We start from the raw sequence: 19,523 nt of genomic DNA on the forward strand, positions 1-19,523 counted from the left end.
GGCTCTCAAGGCCTTTCTTCCCTCCCTTCGCGGTCAGTCCGTTCTGGTCCTGAAGGACAACACCACCGTGATGTGGTACATCAACAAGCAGGGAAGAGTAGGGTTGTATCGCCTCTGCAGAGAGGCTCTGGAACTCTGGTCCTGGGCTCAGGACCATCAGATTGGCGTGATTGCGAATCATCTGGCCGGAGTGCTGAATGTGCATACGGACAGTCTCAGTCAACAGTACTCGGCCGATCACGAGTGGCGTCTCCATTCGGAGGTGGTCCAGCACATCTTCAGGATGTGGGGGTTTCCTCAGTTGGAGCTGTTTGCCACTCACGAGAACGTGCACTGCCCGTTGTTCTGCAGTCTCCAGTATCTGATGCGTTGGGGGACGCATTTCAGTTGGATTGGGGCTCGCAACTCCTCCATGCGTTTCCTCCGATACCCTTGATTCCTTGAGTTCTGAGGAAAATTTGCCAAAACGGGGCCCAAGTCATATTGATCGCTCCGAATTGGCCAAGAAGGGTGTGGTACATGGACCTTCTTAATCTCTCATTGCACACTTCCCTCCATCTCCCTCTCAGGGCAGATCTCCACTCGCAGTCGCTGGGGCAGGTTCTACACCCCCAACTCCAGAGCCTGCACCTTGATGAATGGAGATTGAACGGGGCAACCTGAATTCTTTCTCTCTCTCACCGGATGTGGTGGATGTTATTTTATCGGCCTGAAGACACTCCACCAAATCTGTTTATTCCTGTAGATGGGCCAGATTTGTGAGGTGGTGTGGAGAGAAGACGATTGATCCGTTGAAGGCCCATTTATCTGATGTTCTTAGCTATTTGTTTTCCTTGGCCCAGCAAGGTTTTGCTGTGGATACTGTTAAGGGTTACTTGTCGGCTTTATCTGCCTTCCTTTGTTTGCCTGACCAGCCTTTGTTCTTTAAGTCTTCCATAGTTATGAGGTTTATTAAGGGCCTCACTAATTTGTTTCCTCCCACTCCCTTCATTATGCCTTAGTGGGACTTGAATTTGGAGCTGACTTTCCTGATGGGGTCTCCTTTTGATCCTCTTCATAGTTGCCCGTTGAAGCTTCTCACATTCAAGACTGTTTTTCTAATTGCTATTACCTTTCCAGGAAGGAAAGTGAGCTACAGGCTCTTAGTTTTAAGCCTCCTTTTACAACCATGTATGCAGATATAATGGTTCTCAGGACCAGAGCTGCTTTCCTGCCTAAGGTGGTCACCCCTTTTCATCTAGGTCAGACCATCACTTTACCCACTTTCTATTCTCCTCCTCGCCCTTCCAAGGAGGAGGAGAGAATTCACGTTCTGTGCTACAGGAATTTTTGGTATGAGTAGGTGGACACCCTCCGCTGGGAGAGGGACTGCTTGGGGATTCAATTCAAAAGGTGAGGAATTCAAGGGCAGATGTATCCATCAGAAGAACAAGTTACTTACCTTCTGTAACGCTTTTTCTGGTGTATACAGTATCTGCCTGTGGATTCCTCACTGACCCACCCTGCTCCCTGTTGTCTACCTACTTATACCAACAAGGTTTTTGTGCATGTCATTTTTGTACTTCTATGTCTAATCCTGAGACCTTTGATTAGTTTATAAGTCACTAGTAACAAGAAAGAAGGAAGACTACTTCCACAAAAAGTTGAGAAGACTTACACAATGCCATATAGGCAAGACTCCAAGGCATTTGAAGATTTATGTGAAAGGGCTTTACGCCACAGGTCCTAACGTAAATTCCTCTTCAATTTCAGGAGAAACTTGGTCACTACTCTTCAAGGCACTATATATATCTGATGATATGACTGACCTGCCAATTATTCCTAGTCTTGAACCCCTTGACCAAGTAGACTTGTTCAGACTATTTAGACAGAGGTCAATAGAACCCTGGCCGCTTTGAAGTGGGAAAAGCACCAGCCCCAGACAAAGTGGCAGTGGATCTATACAAGAAAGTATACCAAACAAAATGGATGGAATGCTTGAATTATTCTCAGCCACTGGTATTTACTCCGGCCTCATCTCAGTCCATCGTTATTTTGCACATATAACCATATACGAGTCAGGCTTGGCCTTGCTCCAATGGGAACAGTTTAGCCTGAACAGCCAAGCCAGGTCCTTACTGAACCAGAACACAAGCAACCCAAGACAAGTTTCAAACTTATTAGGGATCATTAGCTGTGTATAGATTGGTTCCAGTGGCACTGTATCCTTGAGACCCACATCTGGTAATACCTACTTCACTTAGAGCATCACACTGAAGCATACAAAAAAGTGATGGATGGAATGCTTGGATTAATCTCAGCTACTGGTAATTACTTGGGGCCACATCCCAGTCCATCGTTATTTTGCACACCATGCCACCTCATTGGAAAACATTTTTGAACCTGCTCCAGTGAGAACAATCCAGCTCAAACTGCCAGGCAAGGTCCCTACTGAAATAGAACACAAGCAACCCAAGATGGTATCACCATTATTTGGGCTCATCAGTCGGGTACAGCTTGGTTCCAGTGCCACAGGGTATATGGGACCCACGTCTGGGCATACCCCTTCCCATTTACAGCATCACACTGAAGTATACATAAAAGTGATTGAATGTTTGAAATAATATTAGCCTCCCAGTTCTTCATCATTATTTTGCACACCATGCCACCTCAGTTTGAACTCTGACATATGCAGTCTTGACCCTGACTGCCAGGCCAGGTGTGCAAAACAGGTATTTCTCAATTTGAAAATTAACTTACTTTTGTAGTTGCACACAGGCCCTGATTGACTGAAACTATAAAAGCGTTAGGTTTGATCTGGGGCTACTAATTGTAAGTAATCGTTAGAATTTTCATTTAAATATTGTAGCATATGATCACCATGGACGGGATGGCATTGGGACCAAGGAATCAGATACTGTTAAAGGTGCTCACGAAGGCTGTACTCTAGCCTCATTTCTTTTTGCTGTATATATAAATGGTCTTGATGATGGTTTAAAAGGGATCCAATGTGATACACCCAGACTGAGCTCAGATCAAGTCACCCTTTTATTGCATGTCAGTGCTTCAGTCCTGTGTGCGCAAAAAGAAAATGGACTGGAGTCATCATGTGCAGGGTTTGAGCAATTGTACCTTGAATCAAACATTATTATTATTGTTGAGAAGCCTAAAGTCTAGCATTAGGTCCCAAACAAAACTTGAGGAAGAAGTTCTGCCTCAATGAAGTCCCTTGGTTTAAGTTAGGGACACTGATTACTTAGGCCTCTGTTCTGCTTCATCTGCCAAATGGTCCACACCAATAAAATAAAGTCTTGAAACATCTTCACCACCACTGTTGCTGGACTGCAATCTTTCAACCGGAAGTAGCAGCTTTAGCTGTCACTAAATTCATCTGAATTATGGTGCCTTAGCATTGCACTATATGAATCTGAATTATGGGGCAGAGTGAAGTAAAACGTTTGTCTATTGTAGAAAAAAAGTTTTTTTAAACCCCTATTGATCCTCCCTCAATCTACTCCTACTTGTTCCATGAGGAATTTGTGTTTTTTAAGCATCTGTCACCGAGCCCAACATAGACCTCTACTTTTTAATACATGACTCAGGACAAATTCTTAGGGAGAAGCGTTTAGAGATTGTGAGAGATCTTCTTTCCAAGGAGGGCATTGCTTCATTTGCATGGATTACACACATAAAAAATGTCTTATTATGTAGGTGCCCTGAGATTTGTCTCTCCCCTGATACATTGTGCTCTAGAGATGGCTGTATTGCCAAGACAACTGCATTGACTCTTTTCTCCCAGCCCGCACCATCTTCAAAAGCTGCATTATCTATGAAGCCAACATGACCAGCACTCCCTTGCCTTGCATACAAGCACACCATCTCAAATGATTTTCAAAACACCCGCCACCAATACACCATCAGACTGCAGTCTACGAAGTGCACAAAAGGAAAAAACAAGACAACGGGTCTTTTCCGTCTGTGGACCCTGGATCTGGAACAACATCTCTGTACCCATTAGGATCACCCCAAAACTACATCACAATGCATTAACAGTCCACAAACCAGTTATTTCTCCTATCACTCATCAACTCTATGCTGAACTTTGACTATTTACAGCACTCTGCAGCATTTTAGCTAGCTCTAAAGAAATAATACATACATACAAGGGGCCATATTATCAAGGAACGGCGATAACATTATCGCCGCTTTAGCGGCAGGAAACTGCTGCTAAAGAGGCAATAATGGGCTTGATAATATACCCTGTGAATTCCTAAAGAAGCCCAGGTTCTGGTGGGAACCTGGGCTTCTATGGGAATTGTGTCAACAAAAAGAGGGATAAGTGGGTAAGATTAACGAGGTCCAGTGTACGTACCCTAACGACTAATGAGACAAAAAGAGTACAAAGTTCCTCAGGTCAAAGAAGAGAAGGTAATAGTTTCAGCAAGAATTGTCGTGTGTCACGGAAAGGGGGAAACCCTTTTGTTGGAACTAGGGCTCTCACACACCCAGCAAGCTAGGTGTCATGCTTCATCATTTGAGCCTGCCCCTCGTCAGGTCGGCGCTGCAATTCCTGACGGGCTCCCAATAATGGGGCTCTTTGGCGGGGATCTTCTGTTCCTGCCGAAGGGTGCTGTGGGGGTAAGGGGCCCTAGACTGTGTAGATGTGGTGTGAGGATAAAATAGGTACTGTTAGTCCACGAAAAAATGTATTTAATGAAGTGGTAAACAGCCTAATTAAAAGAAATGAGAAAATGAGGTGGGGATAGCTACTAGTGGTTATGACGCTAGTTGTGTATGCCCTACACTCAGGAAGATCAACATGTTTCTTGCCTATAAAGCCAGTAAATGGTCACGGCAATTCGTCAGGATCAAAAAACATAAACTATCTACAATGAAGGTATGTGTGTTTTACATACCAGAGAGGTGCTCAGGAGTAACCTATGGAAAGATGGGAAACAGAAAAAACACATGACAAAATACCGCACGGTAAATTATACACACACAACAAAATGAGCTGAAATCATCAAGAGTCTCCTGGGGAGTTGCTCCCAGGGGGGTAATGAAAGGTCAAAAATGACGAGACCAACCCAGAGACAGGACTAAGGGCGGAGACAGACAGAGGGGAGGTGCAGCACTCACCTCGTGTACTTGCAAGGAAATCTTGCAGCAGTCTCCGGCGGGTAAAAAAGGACTCCAACGTGGGTCCTGGGGTAAAAAACCGGGAAAGGGGATTTTAAAAACATGAACAGACCAAAACCCTTTTATGGCGCGACCGTCCCAGCAATCCAAGGGGTGAGTGAAGTGCAGGAAGGTGATGGCCGCCTTATATTTCAAAAGGTACTAACATGAGCGATATGGTGTGCAGCCATGGTGACCCTCATACTCAGGGGCCCCGGTGTGTCGCCACACGAATGGTCATTGAGGTCAATAACAATACTGTCATGGAAAACTCATGAACATAGTAGGGAACCGCCGTAGCCCCTGGTAGCGGATGGGTCAGTGCAGGACGTTCTCGCTCGTGGTGTCATTGAAGTCAAGGAGGCGCCAACAACCCCCTAAGTGTAGCAAAACTCACCTTATGGATGTTTGAGCGGCGGAGAGCCCGATGCACTCACCTGCGTCGTTCGACGCTCGAGATGAAAGACCTACCCCTACCGCCGGACCTGGGATGGGTACCGGACAGTGTAAGTCTTGGCCAGATAAGGATCCCGGGAGACGCCAAATGCGTCACGTGACCCCGGCTGTCTCAATCCCATTGGTGGGGGAATGAACTATGGTGCGGCCATGTTGGAACGGGTAGTGTAAATGACTATCGGTATCCGGTATGTGTCAGGAAGTGATTCTTCATGGGTGGAAGTTGACAAGGAACGGGTTGCCATAGCGATACTGGGTAAAGCTGGGTAAAAGTGTGCGACAAGGCTAAACCCCAAGGAATCGGGATAGCGGCGGCAGACGCGGGGGCCATGATGAAGTGTCAAGGGTGGAAGTTGACATGGGTGGAAGTTGACAAGGAACGGGTTGCCATAGCGATACTGGGTAAGGCTTGGTAAAAGTGTGCAACAAGGCTAAACCCCAAGGAATCGGGATAGCGGCGGCAGTCGCGGGGGCCATGATGAAGTGTCAAAGACCTATAGAATCTACGGGGATGTTATCCGTGAATTGGGGTGTAAAATCAGAGCGGTAACTATCCGCACAGGAAGACAGACACACAACAAAAAGAGGGAGGGTGGCAGATAAAGGTAAAATAAGATACAGGTGTTATATATCTATTCATTGCAGTAAAATAAGAGGGATCTACGTGGCTTATGATCTCTTAATAGTGTATTCTCCACTATCCTCAATGCTAAGGAGGTGAGGTCCGCATTAAAGGTACCAAGACCTGCCAGAGCAGTCGTGTGAGATGTAAACACACATCGTGTATTGAAAGGGGGGGCTCAGGTCCTGGTAAGGATTATGTTTAACCAATGAGTGTGGACCATGGGATGTCGTCGTTCAAACCAGTCAGATGTGAAGACAACCTAAGGACCCATCTTTGTTCTAGTTTGAGTCCTTTTTTACCCGCCGGAGACTGCTGCAAGATTTCCTTGCAAGTACACGAGGTGAGTGCTGCACCTCCCCTCTGTCTGTCTCCGCCCTTAGTCCTGTCTCTGGGTTGGTCTCGTCATTTTTGACCTTTCATTACCCCCCTGGGAGCAACTCCCCAGGAGACTCTTGATGATTTCAGCTCATTTTGTTGTGTGTGTATAATTTACCGTGCGGTATTTTGTCATGTGTTTTTTCTGTTTCCCATCTTTCCATAGGTTACTCCTGAGCACCTCTCTGGTATGTAAAATACACATACCTTCATTGTAGATAGTTTATGTTTTTTGATCCTGACGAATTGCCGTGACCATTTACTGGCTTTATAGGCAAGAAACATGTTGATCTTCCTGAGTGTAGGGCATACACAACTAGCGTCATAACCACTAGTAGCTATCCCCACCTCATTTTCTCATTTCTTTTAATTAGGCTGTTTACCACTTCATTAAATACATTTTTTCGTGGACTAACAGTACCTATTTTATCCTCACACCACATCTACACAGTCTAGGGCCCCTTACCCCCACAGCACCCTTTGGCAGGAACAGAAGATCCCCGCCAAAGAGCCCCATTATTGGGAGCCCGTCAGGAATTGCAGCGCCGACCTGACGAGGGGCAGGCTCAAATGATGAAGCATGACACCTAGCTTGCTGGGTGTGTGAGAGCCCTAGTTCCAACAAAAGGGTTTCCCCCTTTCCGTGACACACGACAATTCTTGCTGAAACTATTACCTTCTCTTCTTTGACCTGAGGAACTTTGTACTCTTTTTGTCTCTTCTATGGGAATTCACATTTTTAAATGTTTAAAACAATGCAGATAAAAACCACTGGGTTGCAAGTTGTACTTACCCCCGCTTGCACATGATCATTTTATGTCAAACAGAGGGTGGAAATATTTCCAATCGATGATTAGACCAGAAAATGGAACACAGCTGTACCCCAGACTGGGACTTTTCTTTTTCTGTACAACATGATTGAAACCACTTTGCAAGTGTTACTATTCTTCCTTTTTCACGATAAACCCAAGAATAGGTGTATTTTTCCCATTACATTAATTTAAATCCTTTTATGCTAGCTCTGAATTTTTAAATGCTGCCTATCAAATTAGAAGGAAAATTCAGACTATGGGAATATTCTAGAATGTTAACTTGGGCAATATTTTATGGATGCATGGATTATACATTCTTACATTATTGTATTCCAGGTATGCCTTTATGTTTTTTCATGTTATATATTGTCATAATGTTGAATGGTTTATTGGGTCTTTTTATCTGATTAAACCAATTAAAAATAATAATTTAGCTGGCATATCCATGCATCATCATCATCTGGAGCACCAATGAGTTTTCCTACTTACTGGTTTTGCCTTAAAATATGTTTTTTAAGCATTTAATCAGAATTGTTCTAGACATATTTCTTTGGGCATATGTTTACTGCAACATTTTGTTCCAAGCCTCACATGTTGCTGGAAACTATTTTCGGTATTCGTATTTTTTAAGAGGCTTTGGAATACTAGTGATGAGGAACTCATGAAGATTGTGATTGTTGAAAGCAAAGCGCATTAGAGAATGAGAGCTTAATAAGTAAGTCACATGTCTTAACGTTACTGTAGTGGTGTTGGATTTTTGTCTTTAGATTGTATCTTGGGTGTGATCAATACAATGGTAGATAAGTATTTCCTAATAAACGAAATTTTGCTTTTCATAATTAGCCTCTCTACGCTCAGAGCTAAATCATCAACATGCAGCAGCAATCGACCAACTGAGACACAATCACCAACAAGAAATGGCAGCAGCTACTCTGGAAGTAGAAAGAAGTATTGAACTTAGCAGACGGCAGGTAAAAAGGACTTAAGTATTATGTGGGGGCTGAAACCCTCTTGTGATTCTTCTCAGCAAATTATTCATAGTTTACAAGTAAATATAATTTGATAGGTACTTTGTTTGAAGATCACAGACATTGTGTAGGTCCTGCTCCAAGTCGATGGTGCAGACCCATTCCCTCTCTCAAGGCCGATCCTGCACCAGGTCTTCTTTTCGATCAAGGTCATTGGTAAGTTAAAGTCTAAACCAAAGAGGAAAGACAAGAAGGTAAGGCAGGACTCAACCCCATAAAGAGGAGTTGTGACATCATCAAGGTGCCACTCGATTTCACTTCTGATCCCTGATTGAGGAGCAGATCCTGCAGTGGATCCCGATGTGCCCTCTGCCCTTTGGATCATCAGCGACGCCACAGTAGATGGCGGCCTTTAAGGAGACCATGTTACACATTTCTGGCACTCTTCCAGCTCCCTTTTGTGCACCTAGGGGCCCCAAGGATCTGCAGTTGAGTTACAGCTGGCGGATCCACCCTTGGCACCGTCTGAGCCCCTAAAACCGGTCTCAGGTTCTGCATCAACGCAGGTGCTCCGAGACCTGCGCCATCCCTTTTTTATCAACATTGGTCCTGTCATCGCTGGCACTGAAGAGGGATCTGGTGCCTGTCCCCAAGCCAAATCTGTCTCGACCAAGCTCATGCTTTGATTCCTGTACAGCCTGATTCAGACAATACATTTACTATATGTGGATATGTCCTCAAGGGCTCATCATCATTTTGGTTACCATTCTGACCAGAGTTCATCACCACCTGAAGAATGAGAGTGGTAATGATGGGGATGAATTACCCCCACCTTACGATGGTGACAGTTTTCCAGGAGTCAGTAGGCTTGATACTTCCCTAAAATACAGTGTTGATTTCCCCCCTTGGGTTGCCAACAGAAGAGAGTGCTTCCTTTGCTGTGGTAACTATATGTGCTGCTGAGGTCCTGGACACTAACTACCTTCTGTTGACGTGAAGACATACTTTCTTACAGAAGTTATACAATTTGGGCCTGCCTCCTTATGGGCACTTGGTCTAAGGCTTGCTCTTGCCCACCGTTGAACAGGCAGGTGTTCAGACGCCTCAATCTGATGCCTTCCTTAAGCAGCACTCTACTCTTTAGAGATTGGTGATCCAAGATTTCACCAGCAAAGTTTATCCAAGTTCATTCCCTGCGACCCCTCGAGACAGGGAGGCGTAAAGGATTGAGATATTTGGGAAATAAATGTTTCCTTGGCTATCTTAGCCTTGAGTTCAGTAAATGCGGTTGGCTTATTAGTCCGCTATGCACAGGTCCTCTGGGGCTTCGTCAGCGAGATCTTGCTGGCAGTCCCAGAAGAGGTTCTGGCCTTTTTGGCTCAAACTATTCAAGGTAGTCTTGATACTACTGTCTGTTTGTGGCAATCAGTTGTGTTAGTGGGGGCTCTATCGCCCTGCATAGATAAAATCCACAGGCTTTTCTAGAGATGTACTGGCTTCTCTTATGGATATGCCTTTTGATGGCTTCTGCCTATTTCATGAAAAAACTGATTTTAGCCTGGAGTCCTTTGAGGAAAGTAGGGCTAGGGCACATTCTTTCGGCCTTTCTGACCCTGCCAGACAGTTTCCTCATCAGTTTCAGCCCGTCTGAGCCTACTCCAGAGAGTTGCCACACCAAGCTGCCCGCCCCTGCTGCAGTTATCAAAGGCCTTTCATGGCTGGGGACGGGGACCAACCAGACAACATGAAGGTTATCAGGGGCACCGGTTTTCCCCCTCCCCTCCCCTGCAGTGTCAGCCTTCAAGCCACTTTAGTTTACCCTTAGCTGCACACAACCACACTATGGGAGTCAGGGTCCAACATTTTCTTCCAGGGGTGCAATTCATCACATGCAATAGATGGGTTAACCAGATCATCCAGCAGGAGTACACCCTTCCGTTCCTTTCCAGCACACTGCAGCTTCCTCCCATATCAGAGTGGCACACATTCGGATACTAGTCTTCCCTACCTCAATGACTGGCTGTTGAAGGCTGGTTGGCCACAGTCAGTTGTAGGCGACCTTCTAACGACAGCGAACCTCCTCAAATCATTGAGCTTCTCGATCAACAAGCCAAAGTCATACCTGATTCCTTTGCAGAGACTTCCTTTTATAGCAGCTGTCTTGGACACGGTCCAGTTCAGAGCTTTTTCTCTGTCACAATGAGTCCAGAACATTCAGGCTTTGATCCCAATGGTTTAGCTTCTGTTCTGGATCTTGATGAGAGCAGCTCTGGGGCTTCTTGGCCTGTTGTCCTCAAGCATCCTCCTTGTCTACTTTATCAGTTGACATATGCAGGCTCCACAGTTTGATCTGATGTCTCAGCAGGCTCAGCACCAACAAAACGTGTCAGATGTCATCAGGTTTTTAAGGAAACTGCAGAAGATCTGCAGTGGTGGCTCCTGCACCCTGACAACTACTGCTCTGGGGAGGTCATCTTGAATTGGTGGAGATCAAAGGACTCTGGTTTCCAGTTAAAATTCACCTCCATATCAGTCTGTTGGAGTTGCAGGCCATTCACCTACTGTTAAGGCTCTTCCTGCTATCCATCAAGAAGAGGCTGGCACAAGTTCTCACAAACAACTCCCTCACCATGTGGTACTGTCTAACAAGAAAGGTGGAGTGGGGTCCTGGGTCTTTTGCCAGGAGTCTCTTCACTTTGAAGTTGGTTGGAACATCAGAGCACCTTCCTGATTGTGAGCCACCTGGATGAATAATTGAACGCTAGGGCAGACGATCTCAACCATCTGTACCAACCAGATCGTGATTAGCAGCTGTACCCTGAGTTGGCAGAGGGTGCTTTCCGAGATTTTTCTGCTGCTCTCTGCAATATGCAGTATCCAAACCGTCATGAATTGGAGTTCCAGTGAAGGTCCTCCTTAGGACATGCTTTTCAACTGGGTTCAAACATCCGACTCCCGTATGCCTTCCACCTCTGCTTCTCCTGCCCAGAATTCTGACGAAGATCATGGACGGCCAGGCCCAAGTCGCTCTAGTGGCCCCATACTGAAGATCTTCTCTCGTAGCAGATGGGCAGGGTCTTGTACCCGGGCCATTGCATTCTACACCTCCAAGCATGGAGTGGTTACAGTATACTGTGTAAGATCTGCCTCCTGAAGTAGTGGATGTCATCATAGGGGCCCTCTACAAACTCTGTGTACGCAGGACTTTGGGACATGTTTGAAACTTGGTGTTTGCTCCCGTAATGCGAACCTGTTACAAGGTAAACTGACAAAGTGTTACTGTTTGTTCTGTCTTTGGCTGAGCCGAGACCTGCAGTGTGCACTGATAAAGGTTATCTGCCTGCCCTTCCAACCTTTTTGCATTTACTGCACCAACCGTCCTTGTTTAAATCACCTGTTGATACAGTTAGATCTGTAGTCAAAATAAACATTTAGTTTTTTCTATATGGGAAATATGTTACATCTTTAAATGTTCATCGCTTCTTGGTTATTATGTAATTCACCAATTATTATTTTATAATTTTTTCCTATAATGTGCGGCATTTTTATGTTATAAAAGCTATGGTTTTAGCAGTGTCAGGTCTCCTCATATAGTTCTGGAATAGATGATCCACTACACAATAGAAGAGAAGGTATTACATGAAGAGAAGCTTTTTTATCTTCCCAAATTTGACTTTCATTCTTTTAAAGATTCGTGGATGGTGTTCGAAAGTTTTACTCCGAGGAGTTGTCTGTACCTTAAGTCTCAGGAGCAGCTACAAATGTGACAACGCCTCTACCCCATGCAACAGCAACGAACCAGCTGTTAGCTGAGGCCCCAGGAGTAAGCTGCCCCAGGATGCGACAGGAACAAGGGCTCACATGCCATAAGTGGGAGGAGTGTATAGTAAGGAAGAGTACAAGTGGTAATATCTGTTTTTCATTCCCTAAAATAAAAACCCGTATTCAGCAATATCCTTGGGCTGTAATTAAATGCATGCTTCAAAAAGGAATGGATGATCATGATTGCAGTTCTAGGACTCAAAAATTAGCAGTCATAATCCAACATGGTAAAGGACAGAAAAGGAAAAACAAAATCCTAAAATATAGCTTTCTCTAGGGCAGGGGCAAAAGCACGTCTACCATGAAGATACTCCCAAAAAATCAGCAGTAGCACCTTCATTTTTCCAACTCTCACTGGAAAGGTCCTTTCACATTGCTTGTTCTGAATGACAGATAAGAGCAGGTTCTCTAAACATGGTCTCCATCTTCAAAGGGGATCTGCAAGTTGTGATGGTTACATGCTACCATTTTGTATTAGAGCATTCTCGTGAAGTGGAATCTGCAGGATGTGGGCACTCATGCAGTGCTTCCCTAGCTCACAGATGGAGTGGTTTCAGAAGATGGGACTTATGGTGTAGAACCCCAACATTGTTTTACTGCACCCCTACACTCCCTGATTTGGGGGCGTGGACAGTCAAATTTGGGGGAGCATCTTGGACTAGAACAGACAGGAAAAGGGCTGCTTATTGTTGAGCTGCCTCCCTCAGTTGATTGTTCAATTTGTGCTGTGTGTTGAAGGGGACCAAAGTCCTTACCCAGAGTGCGTGGGATTCCTTTCTCTTGGCCTGATGCTGATGAGTGCTGGAATTGAATGGCAAGAGTCCAAAATTGGGGTTCCTCCACTCTGCGCCAGGAGGCTGTGCCCACTGATTTGTCATCTATTGAGTAGAGTCAAAAGGCGGGACTTTGAGGGAGAGTTCTGATAAAAATCAGGTTCCTAGAAAAGGAAGGCCTATATTGCAGAAGGTTATATTGAAACTGGACCAGCTTCTGTAATGGGATCCAGTGAGGAATTCTCAAGTGGGGATTGCATGATAACGTTTATAAGGCCAGAAAAGACCCAGACTGTGTAACTAAGACTGTGTTGCAGATTGAGTTTGAAGTTAGGTTTAGGTATTTTCCATTTATTTTGTCCAGCCTGAAAGGAACTAAATCATGAATAGTTTGACACTGTTGGGAACGTGAAAAGAAGGGTAGAATGTGTCAAAGCAGTTTACGATGGGGTAAAACAGTTTGAGCTGCTTTCAGACTCTTGATGAAAACAGAATGTGCTTATCCACCAATTTTGATGTATAAAGCAGCACGTTATCTTGTCACCAAATACGTTTTACAATTAATTTGTAAAGTAAACAGAATCCTACGTAGGGCTACTTTCCAATTGGTGTGATCGAGATTGGCTAATCTAAAATTAGTTTTGACCTTATAGATTAAGGAAGTTAAAAAAGTAAACAAGCAAAGGCTTTTTCAATCCCACGTCTAATTACATTTGCCTTTTACCATCTTGCTTGTTTATTCGATGACAGTCACGATCATCACAAGTCATCTCGGTAATATTTTATGGGTACAATGATCCATTGCTCCTTATTCATTGGCAAGCCATACCGTTGGTAAGAATGTGCTCTACGAATACAGACTAAACTAAGATAAAGTAAAGTTTCAACTCAGTTCTTCCATTGAATCCAAATTCCTCCCCATTATAGACCAGAAAGGCACCTGATGGAATAAGTTTACTCATGTATCTGATTTATGAAGAATGAGCAAAAGAGCACAGTACAACATGAAACTTTACTTTGAACATGCGAGAATGTTGATGGTTTGGAGCAACAAGAGAACTGGCAGGGGAAGAGAAATAGCAGAATTACAATATGGCGAAGGTGGATGACACAGTGGATGGGATGCAGTTGAGACAGAAGAAGGAGTTGGTTGCTTTTGTTGAAGGTTAATAAGTGAGTGACTTTGGTGATGCAGGGGGGGCAGGATGTAAGGTAAAGGGTAGATCTCTTAAAGTAGATCCCGGTGGTTACACTGTGATGAGGTGTTGCTCGAATGGAAGAATTGGAGAAGGAATGGTACCTGCCAGATCTGGACTTGGATGATGTTCCACACCTCAAAGTATAGCTGGAAGAGGCTTGGCAGTGTCGCTTTTCCTGTCTGCATTTTCTGGCTTCCTATCTAGCATTGCTGCTGCAGTTGTATCAGATTTAGCACACTAAAGGATAACAGACAGATGTAGTGTACTTCAATTCAATGCCCAAATATTTATATCTCATGTTACATTTCATTTGTGTGAAGTGCAGTTGCTCAGTGCTTAATCCCTGGATAGTATCAATACACTTTTCCATTTGTCTATCTTGGACAGTGTGCTTTTATCAGTACATCCGCTCCATGTTATTTGAGTATTTTATGTCCCTCGCTTGTCTTTGACGGAAAAGTCATATTTTAGCAAACAATCTCCTGCCCACAATACTTTTAATCATATGCATAGCTTCAGCATCGGCGTGTTTTACCATATCTTTCAGCCTTCGGATGTCCTTTTTTGGTGTCATTTCATTGCAATACAGTGTTTGGCAACAGAAGTGTTAATTAAGTTAATGTTAGTTTCAATTTCTCACTTTTACATTGTGCAGCAGACAAGCCCTCGGGTATAATGGTATATAGGTTAGTATATTTGGTACCCACCTTATCAAACGCATATTTCAAGAATTCTTAAATCTCAGGACATTTCCATATCATTTGTAAGAATGTTGCCCTTTTGTGTAGACAACTGGGACAGGTGTCATTGTTGATGATGCCTATACTGTGCAGTGCTGCAGGGGTCATGTATGCTTGGTGTAACACTTTAAAAGAGCTACTGCTCCATAATTATATAAATAGAAATTAATGATATAAAATAGTGACTATCGCTCTAAAGCAGTGAGCAAAGCTTCAAAGGGTCATCACTGAGGCAGAAACTCTCTCGATTTAGGCCTCTTATTGCTTCCCACATGAAATATGAATATAGCTATTTTTTCAGAATCCTCTAGGAGGGGCTCATTTCCATTGACACTAGTTGCCATTCACATAGCACAGTAGACATTCCCTTTACAAACCTAATTTCAAATTATGCTCACACTGACAAAACGCACAACTGTGAAAAACCACCCCACTGACTCCAGAGAAGTGTGACCAGGCAATCCATGAGGGGGTAATCACTCTGCGAACATACACTTAGAAGGAAAAGGAGTGCCCATGAAAACTACCTTCTCAAATTGGAGAGCACATGTGAGTGTCCTGAAGGAAAACCTTAAACAGTGGGACAACCAGATATACCACTTTATATAGCATAACTGGAAATGTCATCTTAACTTCTTAAGGATGGGAAGGGGTAAATGTTCAGTACAGTGGTCTTCTCTAGCTTTGGGAGACAGCCTCTTTCTTCAGTTTCGCCTCAGTTCTTTCACTCAATATGGCAATGCAGAAGGTTAGCGACTTCAGTTGGCCAATCTGATCCTTCTCAATTACCTGGGTCTGCTGTGGTTCTCTTTCCTGACTCAGGTTCATCTGTGAGAGTTCCAGTGTGCTGTGGTCTTCTCCATATTATGGGATGGCTCCTTCTCCTCAAGTCTTCTTTGAATTTGTGGCCATTCCACTCAGGAGGCTAGTGCAAAAAGAAGTTTTAGAGTTTATGGCAACTCTAATAGTACCTTCTACTGAAGAGACTTATATTTACAAACAGTAAAGGTTTTCAAGATGGTATCTGCAGAATCATTTCAACCTTAAATGTTTTGTAAATTAGGAATTTGGAGTAAACTAGCATCAGTTTGGTGCTTCTGAAAGATACAATAGCATGTATTTCTTCTTGGAGATGAACCTGCCTCTGTATACATTCTGAAACTAATACTGCTAATATTATTGAACCAGCTATGTGAACCAACCATTGCTTTAAAACATATATTGCTTTCCTCTCTGGTGAAACAGTGATTGAGGTTAATGTTTTTCTCTTCTCAGGCCCCCTTTAAAAGGCTTAGTTTCAAAATAATGTGTTGCATAAAACAACATATTTTGACCATGACCTGATTTTACACCTACCATCTTATTTCTCAGGGCTAGGTCTCGTCCAAGGAAAACACATTTTACATAGGTTGCTGGAAGAACAGCTTTCTTTTTTCTCTAAAAGAGATTAGACCTTGAGCCAATTTGTGATTCTTGGCTCTATTCAATTAGAAATCCTGTTAATAATGTCCCACGTCAGAGCGGGTGGCATAGATGTGTATTCGCTGAAAAAACACACAGTTAAAAAGCCTAGATATGATCCCCGAAACGGCTCTTAAATTTGTTGTTATTGTATGCAATGCACACCATAATGTGTGCTGCTGCTATGCTCAGTACACCCTTTGCTGAACATCACTGGAAAGAGAAGCGGTCTACCATTAGCAAAACATGATGTGGGTGCGGGTTACGGTGTGTGTTCACTGCTTACCATAATCAACACTGTTTTTTCAGGTATCTCTTTGCTGGACCATAAATAATCTTTAATTGCTTCCACCATCCCATGCATCCTATAAGAGCTTTTACCCAGCCAAAGCATTGATGGCTTCACCTTTTTTAAAAAAAAACAATTATGATTTTCTAAAAATTCTTTAATTCCAGAGTTTGTGAATTCACTGAAACTAGCACATTCTGTAAAATGGTGGCCGTTTCCAAATACAAAATTGCTGTGTGTGTGCAGATTTCTTAAAATTTACAAATTCATTGTGTTGTATGTGCTTTTTTGACTTTTTTCTTCAATTTTTCAAATGATAATATCTAAACTAATGAATAGATTTACACCAAATCAAAAAAATATTTTTTCCGAGTTGAATTCTGCTTTCAGGTGTATTTTAATCTGTTCAGCAGAATTTGTTGCAACAGAGAGAAAACATTCCTATGCTACTTTAAATTAGAAATACAACTTCCCATCGCCCCCTACTCCCCTTGTAACTTTATCCCCTGACAGATCTGATTCTGTTGCCGTGAAGATTAAGCTCAACTTCAAAGCCGTCGCTGCACACAGCAAAGGCTGTGCATAGTGTGGGCTGGATGCATAGGCAGCTGGAGTCAGTACCACGCAGACTAGTGTGTATCCCCCTTATGCATGGCCTTTGGCTGTACGCAGCAGGGGCAGGGTGCACAAGCGCCCACCCTGCGTCCAACCGCTAATGTAGTTAAAATAAAGTTACGCTTCAACTAGAGCAAGCCTTTCAACTTGAGCATGTGAAAATAAAAACTATGCAGTGTTTAACTGCTCTTCTACTCTCATGTTGTTCTCTGTGTTTATGACGCATTCTCTTTTAGATCCTTGAAGCTGATGCTTTTCGAAGGAACAAATTCCATCATATTAAAAAACTTAAAATGCCTATTTCTCTTCCGTGTTACGATAAAATTGTTGCAAAACAAGGAGTATTCTAATATATCAACTGGGTTGAATGGCTTTATGTATTAACGGTGTCATAAATTTTGTTAGTGCCAAAGGGGGTTCACAGTCAAGGCAAGGATTCTGAAAAATAGAAAAGACAGTGTCCCTCAATACGAGATAGGTGGAACGGATTGTCTTATGGAAATCCTCTGCCTGATTCCAAGATGGCTGTGTTTTTCAACAAGTGTTGCTTCTGGGTGTGGAAGAACTAGACCAGATTTTACAGTGTGGTAATTCTGCCTTATAAAACTGCATGAACTTTGGCTGCAAAAGCCAAGCCTCATTTCCCATAATGTGAGAATACAATGCTCCCCTCTGCCAGAAAACACCTCCTCCTTTCCTACCCTATTTTACCTACTCTGCCCATCTCCCTCTTTCCCTCCCCACCCCACCCCACCTCCCCATCCCTGGCCAGACAGGTGGTAACTGTATGCGATAAACCCCGCAAAATTGATTATTCTGTGTGGTTTTACAACTGGAAAAATCGGTCTTACACAGTAATTCCCCATTTTCTGGGGTACTGCGGTGGATGTATCGTACAATAACATTAAAATTGTATGTGATTTTACAGTGCCCCCAGTTACGTCCAACTCGAAATGAGGGACAGTGTGTCATATTATGCTGAGAGTGTGATGCAAGAAAATATTTGCTGCACGCACTGCACAATGCATTTTGATTGCGCTAACATGAAAGACATATATTTATACTGTTTATTTTTCTGTCGGCGCATGTGTCCCTTTTTCATCATGTAAAGAAAGAACGTCCCTTAGTGCAAAGAAGTAGAATAGAGGTGTACCTCTGCCTTCTTGACTGCTGTGAAAAATAGTTTACTTAATATTTTGGGACCCCTATTTCAATGCTTGTTTTTCTTGAATAACAGGAGAAAGAGTATGTGGGGCAACTTTCAATCCTACAAGACGACCTGCGGCATCGTGACCGCCATATCGCTGAGCTGGATAAAGAGGTGATGAAGCTGCACGAAAATATAAGTGCATTAACAAAGGAATTAGAGTTCAAGGGGAAAGAAATTCTTCGAATACGAAGTGAAGCCAACCAGCAAATTAGGTATGTATTGTTGTCTTCCCAGAGCTAACACAATCCCTTTAATGGGAATGTAAATCCTTGGTAGAAATAAAAGTCAGAGGTTCCTGTGTGGGTGGAAGGAAGGTAAGATGTATGCAGCACAACGTACCATGGTTTAAAACCACAGAAGTTAATTTGACATTCTTTCAAAAGATTTTTATACGTCACCGTGAGGAATAGTTGACCACTAGTGATCAATTTAAAATGCTCTTTTCCTAGAGTGTGTTTGAGTATATGTATGTGCACATATCATCTTGTGAAGTAGCCTCAACATCAGAGCTGCCTTTGATTTGAAGCATTGATACCGCTTCATTGTATTAATGTGAAACTGGATTTCTCTGAAGCTTAACCTTGTGTAAATTGTTCTAGTCCAAATCCCTGTAACACACTAACAATTCCAGTGACACTTTGCTAAAAAAAGAATTACTAAAACCATCATACCAATATAATCCTAATTAAGCATGCAAAAATGCTTGAGACCGCATTATGAACTCCATGATCTCCCCCAATAACTCGGCACCTGGAGATAGAAATACCATTAGCGGCTGTGGGTGGAAATTTACCAGAGATACTCCACCTACTTCGAACAGCGGATTCTTTGGGTGAAAAAGAACTGATGGGCATAGTTATAGTGAACATTGTAATCGTGATCCTGTTGGTTGCTCCCACTATTGGCTGAGTTGGAGTTCCTGGGGACTACGTAATGGGGTGCTACATGTTAGAATCCATTTCCATGTTTCTTTGGGATTTGTATCAACATGCTGTTAGTATAAATGTGACTTTATCATTCC

The 19,523-nt window shown here is 43.3% G+C and overlaps 1 protein-coding gene across 3 annotated transcripts in view; it reads left to right on the forward strand.

The window, feature by feature from the left end:
• Window positions 1-19,523, forward strand: part of FAM184A (family with sequence similarity 184 member A) — a 630,233-nt gene that overhangs the window by 521,021 nt on the left and 89,689 nt on the right. For all 3 annotated transcript variants that reach the window (XM_085611278.1, XM_085611279.1, XM_085611280.1), the window contains exons 12-13: window positions 8,269-8,396; window positions 18,530-18,714. In XM_085611278.1, coding sequence (XP_085467404.1) covers window positions 8,269-8,396; window positions 18,530-18,714 — 313 coding nt within the window. The remainder of the gene's footprint in view (window positions 1-8,268; window positions 8,397-18,529; window positions 18,715-19,523) is intronic.

Source organism: Triturus cristatus, chromosome 6, assembly GCF_964204655.1.
Source record: "Triturus cristatus chromosome 6, aTriCri1.1, whole genome shotgun sequence".
Classification (NCBI taxonomy): domain Eukaryota; kingdom Metazoa; phylum Chordata; class Amphibia; order Caudata; family Salamandridae; genus Triturus; species Triturus cristatus.